At 55.0% G+C, this 12,361-nt stretch overlaps 2 protein-coding genes across 2 annotated transcripts in view; both read right to left on the bottom strand.

Moving 5' to 3' along the window:
- Positions 1-12,361, bottom strand: part of HOXB7 (homeobox B7) — a gene marked incomplete at its 3' end in the record, with an annotated part of 498,962 nt that overhangs the window by 482,929 nt on the left and 3,672 nt on the right. The gene's annotated exons all lie outside the window — the stretch shown is intronic.
- HOXB6 (homeobox B6) lies at positions 1,033-3,438 on the bottom strand. Its single transcript, XM_079904688.1, has 2 exons — positions 2,926-3,438; positions 1,033-1,900 (listed from the first exon to the last, which is right to left on the bottom strand). The coding sequence occupies exons 1-2, from the start codon at positions 3,338-3,340 to the stop codon at positions 1,641-1,643; spliced, it is 675 nt and encodes a 224-aa protein (XP_079760814.1). The 5' UTR covers positions 3,341-3,438; the 3' UTR covers positions 1,033-1,640.

Below are 12,361 nucleotides of genomic sequence, written 5' to 3'. Positions count from 1 at the left end.
AGTTTGGGACCAAGGCAGAATCCTTTCGCCTTCTCACCAGATGCCCGCTACTGCCTTGGGATGCCCCACTTGAGACCCCTTGCTGGCGTCTGGGTAGTTTCAGAATTTGCCCAGCGGCCCACTCCTTCCCCGGAAAAGGGTTCCGAGGACCCGCGGCCCCTTGCTGAGCGCGCTGGGCGGCCAAAGACCGCCACAGCTGGGCCCCTTCTGCCAGGCGGCTATTTTCTTTAAAAATAAAAAAGGGAGAGAGAGGGAGGAGGAAGAAAGGAAAACAGTCTCCGCAGCTTGCCGCCTGGGTGAGGGTGAGGGTGAGGGTGAGGGTGGGGGTGGGGAGAGAATGGGTCGGTTTTTGTTGATGGGATGAGACCGAACTGCCCCATCACCTGGCCTCCTGCCCTCAGGTCTCCAAAGAGCAGGGGGAAAGTCTTGCCCTTCGCCCGGCGCCTCCCGGCGGCTTCACATTCCCCTACTTGTCGCTGAGCTACTACTTGAGGCAGGAAGGGGTGCCGGGAGTCTTCAGCTGAGGGCAAAGAGATAGATATCCGGTGGCCCCAATTTAGGCCAGGAGCCGAGGGCCAAGGCCGGCGGAGACCAGGCCATGTGGGCAGGCCAAAGACCACGGGCCTTGGCGATCCTGTGGAGAGAACAGCGCTGCTGAGGCACTGAGACCCGCCTGGCTCAGTCTCTGCAAGAGCTCCCGGCTGGAGGGCCTTGGTGGCGTCCCTCGTGCCACGGACAAACGAGGAAATGCTAGAGACTAAGAGGGAAACGGCCCTTCTCCGTCCCCCAATTCCGCACCAGGAGAGGCCGTTGTGAGCCTCAACACCGGCGAGGTGAAGCGCTGGAGCTTGGGCCGAACCGCTGCAGCCTTTATCGCAACTGTAACTTCCGAGCCCTCTGGGGCCGACCAGGGCTCCTGCCTTTGCTGCGGAGTTTCCGGCACGGGGACGCAGGGGTGGCGGTGGGGGTAGGGGAGTGGCAGGGGAGGAGCAGAGGTGACCCAGCAGCGAGGTTTTACGTCTTTATTATTATTATTATCATTATTAATAATATTAATATTATTACCGAAGTATTTCACGTCCAGAGCTAAAACAAGACTACAAACACAACACATAGAAAATTAATAAAATAGAACTTTGTTTTCTTCTGGGGCTCCTCTTCTTACTTCTAGGTAGTATGTGCTCCTTCCAGTGGCTTTGGGGAGGGGCTGGGAGAGAGGTCTGGGGTCAGGGAGTCTTCGAGGCCCCCGCTGAGGGGACTGCGAATCTACCATTGAACCGTGCACGGGGGACATGGACGAAATGAGACGCGACACGGACAAGAGCGTTTTGCTCTGCTTCCAGGAAACATCAAGTGAGTCCGGTCCTCAGTTCTCACGGGGGAGCCTCTTTGGGCTGAGGAGGTTCCACGGGGATGGAGGGGGCGCTGGGGTGCTGGCTGGGCTCAGGCAGCGCGGCCTCCCAGCGCCCAGCGAGAGCTTTGCGGGCGGGGGCATCCAGGAGAGCAGTGGCCCCGCCTGTCGCGCGCTGGAGAGCAGGTCCCCAGGCTCCCCCGCCCGCAGAGCCTTCTCGGGGCTCTCCGATGCCCTCGGCTCCCCGAAGGCCTCTCCCTTCGCGTCCCCCCGCCCCCTTCCAGCGCCTTCATTCAGCTGGTTTTTCTTCTTCCTCCTCGGCACTGAGCTGAGACGCGCTGAGCAGTTTGCTCTCCTTTTTCCACTTCATGCGCCGGTTCTGGAACCAGATCTTGATCTGCCTTTCCGTCAGGCACAGGGCGTGCGCTATCTCGATGCGCCGCCGCCGCGTCAGGTAGCGATTGTAGTGAAACTCCTTCTCCAGCTCCAGCGTCTGGTAGCGCGTGTAGGTCTGGCGGCCTCGCCGGCCACTGGGCCCAAAGGAGGAACCTGTTACGCAGAGAGGAGATGCTGAGGCCTGGGGTCACCAGGGCCAGAGCCCCCCTCCCCCACTCGACCCTCGAACGGGGACTCTAGCCTGTCCCGGGATGCCCTCCACTCTCCCTGTTTCCCTGCCCCCCTTCCTTCCTCACTCCTCCAGCGCCCCCTCCAGATTCCCTCCAGGTCTCCTAGGCTTACGCCTTCTGTCTAGATTCTTGGTGGGGGGATGGGAGGAGCAGTTTTAAATCCCACCTGAGCCTAGGGGGAGGGGCTGGGAAAGCACTGGCCAGGTATGTCTCTTCCTAGCCGCATCTTTTCTTTCCATCCATCTGGCTCCCCCACCATCCTGTGATAGATTCCGGCCCTTAATCCGTAATGACGTAGATCGATCCGTAGTTGGCATTAAGGGCTCCTCACTTTCGTGTCCCTTTAATGGACATCAATTTGGGACTTAAGGCCGACAAATAATCCAACCTGAGATCCCAGCGCCTGCTTCTCCTTCTGTTCCCCTCCGCCTGCTCCCTCTCTTTCTTCTCCTTATTCTCCCTCCCTCCTCTGACTACCACCCCTTTCCTGGTGCCTCATCTTTCCCCAGCCCCCGACCCCCAGGGAAAACCAGTCCGGGACAGACTCAACCCTCCCTCGCCAGCGTCACGCCGCCCCTCTTCCCATGACGCACTCCGTTTTTAATGAACAGTCTTGGGGTGGGGGGATCGGACCAGAGCTGGGGGCGACAGGGAGAGCCCAGCCAGTGACTGCGGCCCCTGCCCGCCTCCCTGACCCAGAATCCCGGCTGCGGCCTGGCGCTCCGGGAGAACACACTCATTCCCCCTGACTCGGAGTGCATCTGGGACTTTGCAAACTTTGCAACTCCTGAGGGCGGGAGGGCAGCGCGGGAGACCGGTGCAGGCGCCCAATCTTCCCTAAGCTCCGACCCGAGACGCTCTCTCTGGAGGAGAAGGGGGTGCTCTCTAGCTCTGGCTCCGGGAGGGGGGCCCGTGGGGGTCGCGGCGGCCGCAGCAAGTCTCACTCACTGTTGCATGAATTCATCCGCTGCATCCAGGGGTAGACTGGGGTGGAGCACTTCTGCTCCTCCGCCTCGCCGAACACGCTCTTGTCCTGCGCGCAGTCGGACTTCCGCGGCTCCGGGTGGAACGGGGGCGGCTCGTCGGCACCCGAAAGCGCGCAGGCCGACTCCTTCTCGCGGTAGAAGGCCGGCGCCGGCCCGTAGTCGCAGGGCGCCGCCCGGCCGTAGCCGCTGCCGGCCGGCGGGTAATAGGAGGAAGCTGCAAAGCCCTTGTCCTGGCCGGGCCCGGGCCCGTAGGGCGTGGGGTAGTGCCTCAGCGGGTCCGCATAGCCCGACGAGTAGAGCGGGAGCTGGCCCAGGAAGGACTCCTGCCCGCTGGCCAGAGTGACGGGGAAGGTGGAGTTCACGAAATAGGAACTCATTGGGAGGGGAGGCGCGCGCGGCCGCTGCTGCTCCGCCGGGTTTATGATTTGTTGTGTTTTATAGTCCGAGCGCCGCGCCTATTAGTAGTATATCTGAGATTGGGTTTTAGCTGAGGGGGGATGGCGAGGTGCCAGTGAGGGCCAGAAGGAAATACAACCATCTGATCCAACACTGACCAATGGCAGAGGCAGGAATTGTCAAATAGCACCCAGGAGGAGCGCAGCCCGCGCTAGGGACCCGCGCACAAACCTATCAACCTTTTTTTTCCCCCTCCTTCTTCTCCTTCTGCTTTCTCTCTCTCTCTCCCCAACAGCACAACCCGTCCTGTTCCACCTACGTAGGGTCTGCGAAAGAGGCGTCTGTGCCTTTGAGGGAGGAGGGAGCACTTGGATTGAGACCACCCCATCCCCCAGTGATCAAATAAATATATCCCTCCCCTCCCCACGCAGAAGAGGAAAAAGTTAATTGTGTTTTCAGAGAAGTTAACCCCTGCTTTGCTTGGGGTTAGGCAAGGCAGGGGTTATTCCCTCCAGGGAAGGTGGGTAAATGTCTCTGAATCTTGAATCTCAATCTCCTTAGAAGAGAGCTAAAGGAGGAGGCTGTTTTCTCGGGGTTTGTACTGGTAGAAGGGGAGAAGAGTTCTCCACTGATCAGCATTGTTTTCAGAAAGCGAGAAGCAAAGAAGAAACCCTCTCTTCCCAGGTTTTGAAAAACGTTTTTCCTGTTTCTCAGCTCTACTGCATCTCCTCCAAGCCTGGGTTTGTTATTCCTGCTTCTCTGCAACTCTTGTGGTCTGAGAGACAGGCCAGAGCCTGCTGCCCAGAGGACCCAGAAGACTGGGAAATGGGAGCAGGGTCTGAGGCTAAGCTTCCCCCTCTGGTTGTGCAGCTAGGCTAGGAGCTTCTGGGAAGGCTACCGCTGCCGCTGCCCAAGACATCTTGCCTGGTTCTAGTGTGTACTGCTTGCTCTTGGCACAGGAAGGGGCACGGGGAAGAGGGGGATAGGGAGAGGAGGGGTGAAAGGCATCCTCCAACCTAGGTTGTCTGATCCCTATCCTGCCTGCAACCCTCCCGCCACCCCACCTCCTACCCCAAAAGACATTAGAATATACTGGGCTATAGATTCTTAGGAATCAAAGGTGTTTCAGTAAGTCTGGGTTCAGGGAAGAAATTGTTCCCTCCTCCAGGTCTGGGTCCTCAAACCCTCCTGATATTGGAGACAATCAGAGACCACTGGGAAGAGAGGAGCCCTTGCTCCTTTTCCAGGTCTCTCCAGAAGCTGGCAGTTCTCTTTAAAATTAATTCTTTCTCAAGACTTGGTTTTTGTTTAGTTTTATAAGGAGAGAGGGGGATTGGGCCCTCCTGGGGTTGCAGCAGGCAGCTTACAACTATCATTCCGTATCCCCTCTCCAGATGCTCACTACCCTTCTGTTTGTCTCTCAGCATCTCTACAATCCCTACCACGTCTCATGTCTGTATCACCCGCTTGCTACCTACAAGCTTTGGTGTGAGAGAGTGTGTACATCTCTGACTCTCTCTCTCTCTCTCTCTCATCTAAGGAAAATGAGCATTGGAGGCAGGCTGGAAGACTCAGCCATGGTGTATTTTCAACATTCTAATGTGCACGTGGAGGCTAGGCATAAAGGGTGACAACCTTTGGACCTGGGGCCAGGAAAGGGCCAGGGTGGGAGACAAAACCTGATGATGAAGGGGCCGGGCTGACCCTTCTCTGACTTGTTCTTTGGACTCCTTTTTATGGGACAGTTCTGCCCACTGAAGATGGCACAAGGCATTAGGAAAAGAGGTAGAGGGCTGAAGTTGGTGACCAAGGGTGGGAACTTGGTTGCTTGCAAAGTGGCCTCCAAGGCTCCCTGAACTCAGGACAACTTCTGGGCTGCAACTTCATGGCTAAGTGGCTATTCCCAGTTGTCCCATCCACCACTTCCTAGCCCAACTCTTTGGGGGGTTTTGTCAAGATTTAAGAAAATAAACTCAAGCCTCCTAATGATGGAGAGTCATAAGTGCTCTAATCCAGCTGTGGTCAGGCCCACTCCTGGAGAGGAATGGGGAGCATTTGGGCTGGAGGAGCAAGGTGGGGGGAGTGCCTCGTGTACCTCCCTCCTCCTTGCTCCTGAGGCGGGGCCTTTGGCCTCAGCCCTCTGTGCCTCCTCTCTGGCCACAATGTCCTCATACTAGGACTGGATGGTGTGGGCTTTTCCATGAAGCCTGGATAACATAAGATTTGGTGAGGGAGGAAGTCTTCCCCTGTGATAGAAACACAAGAATAATCGCCTTATCCTTAGAGTCACAGCCCCAAATTAACCTCACCTCTGCAGGTTGCCTGTCGTGAGATGGAGCCGCAAAGGCAGAGCCTGGGCGCCTGGAGTCCGGCATGAAAGGAAATAGCGCCTCATCGCTCTTATCTAAGCCCAGAGGTATTTATGAGCGTTTATTCGTCTGATCCGTTTGTTTGGGAGAAAGAGCAGGCAGGCAGGGCTGGGCCAGAGGCCGCCTGGCTTCTGGAGCCAGATCTCTATGAATCTGTCTGTGGTTCCGTCCACTGCCGTCTGTCTGTCTCCAAGGGGGAATATGTAAATACACAGTGGGCACAGCCATCGGCAGGTCTGGGGTGTCTCCCCCTGCTCAACGAGAAAGTGTGTGTATGGAGAGGCGGATATAAACGTGTACTAAGTCTTGAGTACACAACAGAAGGATTGCATAGAAATCCCACAGGCAGGATGTATAATTGTAATTTTCTGAGCTATGACCCTGTGGTCCTGTGGACGTACACACATTCCAGCTCCCAGGGAAAAGTCTAAGTTGTGCTCAGCTCTGGAGTAAAATTCTCCTGCACCGGTAATCTCAGGGAGGATATTTGCCAGTAGGTGTGTGGAGGGGAGGGGATTGAGACATTGTCCAGGCTTCCCACTTCCTCTCAGCTGCAAAGCTCCCCCCACCCCCAGCTCTTAGGACTGTGGGCACCTTCCCCCACCCCACTCCCAACTGTGATTGGGGTGGGGTGAATTCAAACATCTCAACCCAGTTCTTCCCCTAGACTCTGTGATTCTCTGGTTTTGGGGAACACAAATGTTCCCAGAGGGAGCAGTGTGGCCTCGCCCACTCTTCGAGAGTTGTCCAGAGAGAACATTGCCTTAAAATTGGCCAGTCCAAAGCACAGTACAAAGACATTTCCATTATGCAAATGAATGGCATCTTCTCTGATGGAGGGGGGAGCAGTGGCAGCTCAGCTCCCTCTCCCCAGGTCCTTGGGCACCCTAAGAGCCCTTCAGGGTTTCAATCCTCTATACCAGCCGCCTTACCCTCCCCATCTGTCCTTCGGATTGTCCACAAGAAAAAATCCTCCGAGGGGCCCAAGACCTTCGGAGAGCGCTCCATCGGGGCCTCCAGCACTGGGCCGGGCCTTCTAGCCGCCAGAAAGTCACTCTCTGCTGAAGAGCTGAAAGGGCTGCTCCTGCGGCCCAGACTCGAGAGGCGCCAAAGACTCCGGGCCGCAGCCCCCGCGTTTGCCCCCAGTACCGCTGGGCCCCTCGACCTCGGCAGCTCCGGGCCAGACCCTAGTAACACCTCGGCCTGCCTGGCACCGCAAGCAATTTCCTGGAGCCCCCGCCCAGGAACTGGGGCCACAGCACCTTGAAAGGAGCGGCCAGAGCTTCCTCCTGCGGCTTGAAAGCCCGAGCTAATCAGTAACCCGTGAAACAGGGGCCAATATTCAAACTCGGCGGCAGCGGCGCGTACCCCCGCCCTCGCCACCCGCTTCTGGGAAAGCAGTCGGCTCAAGTGGGTATGAGGGGTTCGGCAGGAACGGAAATTACAAGGGTTAGGGTTCCTTACTGATTGATCCCCACTCCCACTCCCCGTTTTTTCCCAAAGCATATTTGTGTCGATTTCGCTTGAAATGATCGGGAATAGGGAAGGGGACGCACACTCACTTGCAAGACACCAACAGTTTCCAGAAAACTCGTCTCAATTCCTTCACCACAGACTCAAATGGCCAAGAAACTGGCAAGACCCACCACCCAACCCGGAGAAAACAGACTCGGTTTGTCTTTTGACAACCGAGTGGAACTGCCCGGGCCAGCGCCTCCCCTGCGGGACCCCTCCCTTAGCCGAAAAGAAAACCAAATAAACCTTGAACAGCCTTGGCCTCGGATCTCCCTAGCGGCCCTGGTGATCCCCTCTTGAGCTTGGAGGGGGATAGCGGGGAGAGGGCTCTCGACTCTGATCCCCCAATCCTTTGATTCAGGGCCCCTGCCCGCGGGCGGGATGAAGTATTAGTCCTTTTTAAATATGCCCTAGAAAAAGCCGCTTCCCTCAGCCAGCCGCCAGGTTTGGAGCTGGGATGAGGCTGACAAGGGGGAGGGGACGCTTGGTCTCCAATTCACACGCGGGCAGGCGGGAACCGAGATCCAGCGGAAAGCGTCAATCTGGGCCGACGTCCCCAGAAGCCCGCCGAACCAGAGCGGCGGGGGCTCCAGTCGTCGGGCACGGTTCAGGCAGTGTCGCGGGGCATTCGGCGCCGAAGCCGCATGTCTCCAAACGGACGGTAGATGGCAGCAAACCGCATAATTTGGGTCAGAGTAAACTGTCTGAGGGATGATTTATACCCCGCCAAGACTACAGGAGAAAAAGACCTTTAGTCTGGGTGGGTTTGGGGAATTTTTCCTTTGAGAATAGGCTCTTAGTGCCGTGGGTGCTGGCCGAGAACTTCTCTCGCTACGCAGCCGAGGAGTCCCTTCAGGCACCCATGCCGGGCCTGCTTCGAGGGCATCTACCTGTGCCTCCAGGGGCCCCCCTCCAGCGCCACAAGTGGCTGCTTCTCTCTTCTCAGCTCAGGATTGAGAGGGTCAATATCCCCCTACACACACCCAGACCCCCAAATCCCTGGGCAACCGGAGGCCCGAGGCTGAATGCTCTGCATCTGCTCTTTAAAAAGAGGAAAGCTATCACCTATTCCTGCAAACCAAACTAAATCACAGTCTCTCCTGCCCTCCGCGCCCTAAGTCCCTTATCTGTCGTCTGGCAGCTTCCCCAGAAGCCCTCTCAATTTTTAAGTCTTCACCCAGCGACTTGTGCCTTTTTCAACCCCACCAGCTACTTTAGGAATCTCGGCCTCCCGGCCTACGGTTCTTCTCCCTGCTACCCCCGCCCCCGGAGGTCTGGCTGGGGAATGAAATCAGGCGCCGGAGGGACAGGATTAGCTGTCTGAGCTCAGTGCCAGGCAGCTTTCTGGTCTGGGCACCATCAGGTCCCCTAATGGGATTTTCTTTTAATTTTATTCTTCTCTTTTTTTTGTTTTTCTCTTTTGTTTACATGCCTAAAACAACGTGTTAAACAGCTTCTTCACAATCACCACATTTGGATCTAGGAAAGTTTGAAATGTTTCCACATCAAGACACACACGGCAATTTCCTCCTCCACCGAAATCCATACCAATAAAACACAAGTAATAGAATCGATATTGCACAGAAATCAACACGCTGTAACCTACCGCGTTAAAAACCACAAAATTGTCTCCCTGCAGAGCGAGGCTCCCTCCTGCGGGAGTGGCGAACGACCTGGGCATTTTCAGGCATGCTTCCTGGGAGGTCTCCCTCGATTTGGGTACCTCCACCCACAGCCCTTTAATTTCAGAAATATCTCCGAAGGGAGATAATGAGTATTTCTCTGTGAATTGTTCTCTCTGTGTCTCTCTAGACGCCTCCTCGCCCTTGCTGGCCTCTGCGGAGATTCCAGGCCCTCCAGAGACCAGGACGTCCCTCAGCGCCACCGCCCCTGGTGCCAGTGCTGCCGGGAAACCACCGATACCCGATACCCGCACCGGGCAAGAGAACTGCGCGGGGGCAATTGGGGGAGGCCGGAACAAGGGAAGGATGGTGGAGGGGGAGGGGGCGCAAACCCACAGAGGCCGTCGCAACCGGCTTCTGCCGGCGTCCCGAAGCCCAGACATCCCCATCCTCTCTTCTGCAGCCCCCTCGCTTAAACCTCTCCTCCCAGCTTAAAAAGGCGACTTAGAGCTCGCCTCCATGGCCCCTTTCTGTTCCTCCTCCCGTCTCCCTGCCCTGCTCCCCCTCCAGGGAGCATCCACCCCTCTCTCGGCCACCGAATGTCCTGAGAAGCTTCTCCCTGCAGCGCCCAGAGGTGGGGTTCAACCCCGTCTTGGCCGGGGGGAAGAGAGAGACAAACCCAAGCCCCCACCCCCTGTAAAAATCGATGCAAAAGAATAAGAAGAAATTGTAGAATTTCTCTTACCTTTGCAGACCTTGGGATTTCTTTCCTCCGATTGAAGGGGGTGGAGAGAAAGGAAAGAAAAAAAAAAAAAGAGAGAGGGAGAGAGAGCGTTCGGTTTCTTCTTCATCTTCCAGATAATATTGTCCCAACCTGAGAGCCGTTGCTTCCCCTTCTCTGACTTGGGAAGAGAGGGTGTTCGCTTTTCTGATATTTGCATAGAAAATGGAGTAAGTTCTGGCTTTGAAAAATGGTATCAGGCTGCAGTCCTGGGCAGATTGTCCATTTACCCTCCATGATGACTAAAATCCCAGATCAACAAGCAAATTAACTTAGAAATTAAAATTATTTTTGGTTTTCTCTTTTGTGTAATTCCCACCCCTCCTTCCCCCCACCCTCTCTCTATCTCTCTCTCTCTCTCTCTCTTCTTTCCTCTCCCCCTCGCTTTTCCTCTCTCTCTTTTGCTTTATCGAGCTGATACTGAAGTATAAAAATATCAAGAGGCTGGAGCCCTGAAGGACGACAGTGCTCCGACCTAGGTGTGGTGTCCAAAAGAATGCTGCATTATAACCACCAGGGAAATGATAAAAAGTTCATGTTCACGATCGCCCGGCCACATGACCGGCGCTGGCCAATCGCTGGATTCAACCACTCATAAACTTCTATCACAAAGTTGTAAATTTTCATAAAACAACAAGGAATTTATTGCATTTCTTCATGGCTGCTCCACCAGCAACGCTTTTCTCAGTCGCCATCTTCTTTTCTTCTCCTTCTCGATTTTTGGGGAAACCCCAATCTGAGAAAGGGTGCGATTTGGGGTGTGGGGAATCAGGCGGAGGAGGCACAAGCATCCAGCTGGGAGGGGGGTTCTTTTTGGAAACTCCCTATTCTCACAGGAGTTCTGTCCCCTCTTCTAGTAAAAATTCACCCCAAAAACCTCCACACAGGGACCATTCTAAGGCAATCTGGGGGTGAGTTAGGAGCAGCAGCTAGTGTCCAGAGTTGCCACTTGCATCAGGGCAAAATGAAAGCTTCAGTGCCCCCTTTCCCACCTCTGAATGCCCCCCTCACTCCCAGCACTATAGATGGCGGGAACCCCACCTGTGAAGCTTGTAGCACTGCCGGTGTGGGGCCCTAGATCTCCTAGGGCCTACTTTTTGCCCCAAAGAGGCTAATGGGGGCCAAGGCAGACACTCTAGCCACTGGATGCTTGCCTCTGCACCCCAGAAATTGGAGGAGGGTAAAGCCGGACCCTTGACTCTCCCACCCAAATGCCCACACGCCCAGGTTCCTAGGGACAACTCCCTGTGCTCTGCTGGGGGGGGCGGGGGGGTCTGCGGTCATTAATGAGGGAACTGAAGGTTTAGGAGCCTTTTACTTACAAATTCAGATTAAACAGATTTTCCTAAAACACGCTTCCTTCCAACCCTCTTCCCCTTCTCTGTTCCGATGCCCGATCTTTAAATTTTAATAATTCAGGGTTTATAATCGAATAGATACTAAAAATCAACTCCGCAGGTCTAGCTACGTAGGCACCGTCCTCTGGGTATTTATCCCTCAATCAAGGGGGTGTTTTGGAGACAAACAACAACCCAGATTCACCCCAGGTTTCCCAGGTCCCCTGAAATATGCCCGAATTTTGAATTGAGCTACCAGCGCCCAAATGCAGGAAAGGAAATAACCTCCCCCACACACAAATGCTTTTCTTTTTTCTCTTTCTCTGTACTCCGGAGAAGATTCCAGGTTGCCGGCAGCGCGGACAGCGGGCAGAAAGGCTCAGAGGCAGCCCGCGGAAGGCGGGCGGCCGGGCTCAGAGCAGCAGGGATGCGGCCACAGCAGCCGGGTAGTTCGCACCGCTCAGCTTCTCGCTATCGGCGCTCATTTTCTTCCCCCAATTTCAAGTTTTACTTGGGTCGCTGGGTCAATTTAGAATAAGATAAATTAAAATAAATGAAAGTAAAATAAATTTCAATAAAATAACCGAATAGCTCTTGTGGAAAATGTTTGCCGACCGAGCGGAAAGCCAGGAGCATCTTGATGTTGGAGGCCTGATTGGGCGGCCGGGAGGTTTTTGCTCGCCGGTCTGGCCTCTGCCCAACGCCGCCCGCCCGCCGGCGCGAGAAGGGGGAGTGGATTTGGGTGGTCACCTTCCCTTTCCTTCCGCTCCTTCTTCGCTTGAGGCCTAGCACTTGAGATTTCAGCTCTATATTTGTGCCTCGGCGGCGCCAAGCCACAGCCTGGTGTGAAGGCCTGAATGAGGAAGAGTTTGTGGAACTGTGGGGGGCTTGTTTTTTGTTTTGTTTTGTGAATGTGTGCGACTGGGCATGTGGACTCAAGGACGTGTTTACTTGGGGGCAAATGTGAATCTGTGTGTTTTATGAGCCGATGTGTGAGTGTACCCTGGTATGTATAAATATGTCTGTGAGTATGAACGTGGGTTTACTTGTGTGAGTGAATGTGAATACTATGTGTTCTGGGCAGGGTTTGGGATGTGTGAATGCCTGTCTGTTTATTTGTGAACACATGAATATGGACATTTGTGACTGTGTGTGACAATGTATATATTTATTTATGTGCAGTGTTAGCCTGTAAATAGGTGTGGTTGGGTGCATCTGCGTGTCAATATGTGTAAAAAAATGTAAAGGGAATGTGTGTGTGTGGTATCCGAGGTTCACTAGTTGGCAGCCCCCAGAGCAAGGGGCACAAGAAAACAGAAGAGGCCCCAGCACAGAAAGAAATGGGCCAGCAGCAGAAGTTGGAGCAAAGGGGCGCTGG

Source organism: Stenella coeruleoalba (genome assembly GCF_951394435.1).
Source record: "Stenella coeruleoalba genome assembly, chromosome: 19".
In the NCBI taxonomy this organism is placed as follows: domain Eukaryota; kingdom Metazoa; phylum Chordata; class Mammalia; order Artiodactyla; family Delphinidae; genus Stenella; species Stenella coeruleoalba.
This window is presented reverse-complemented; position numbering and strand designations above follow the sequence as displayed.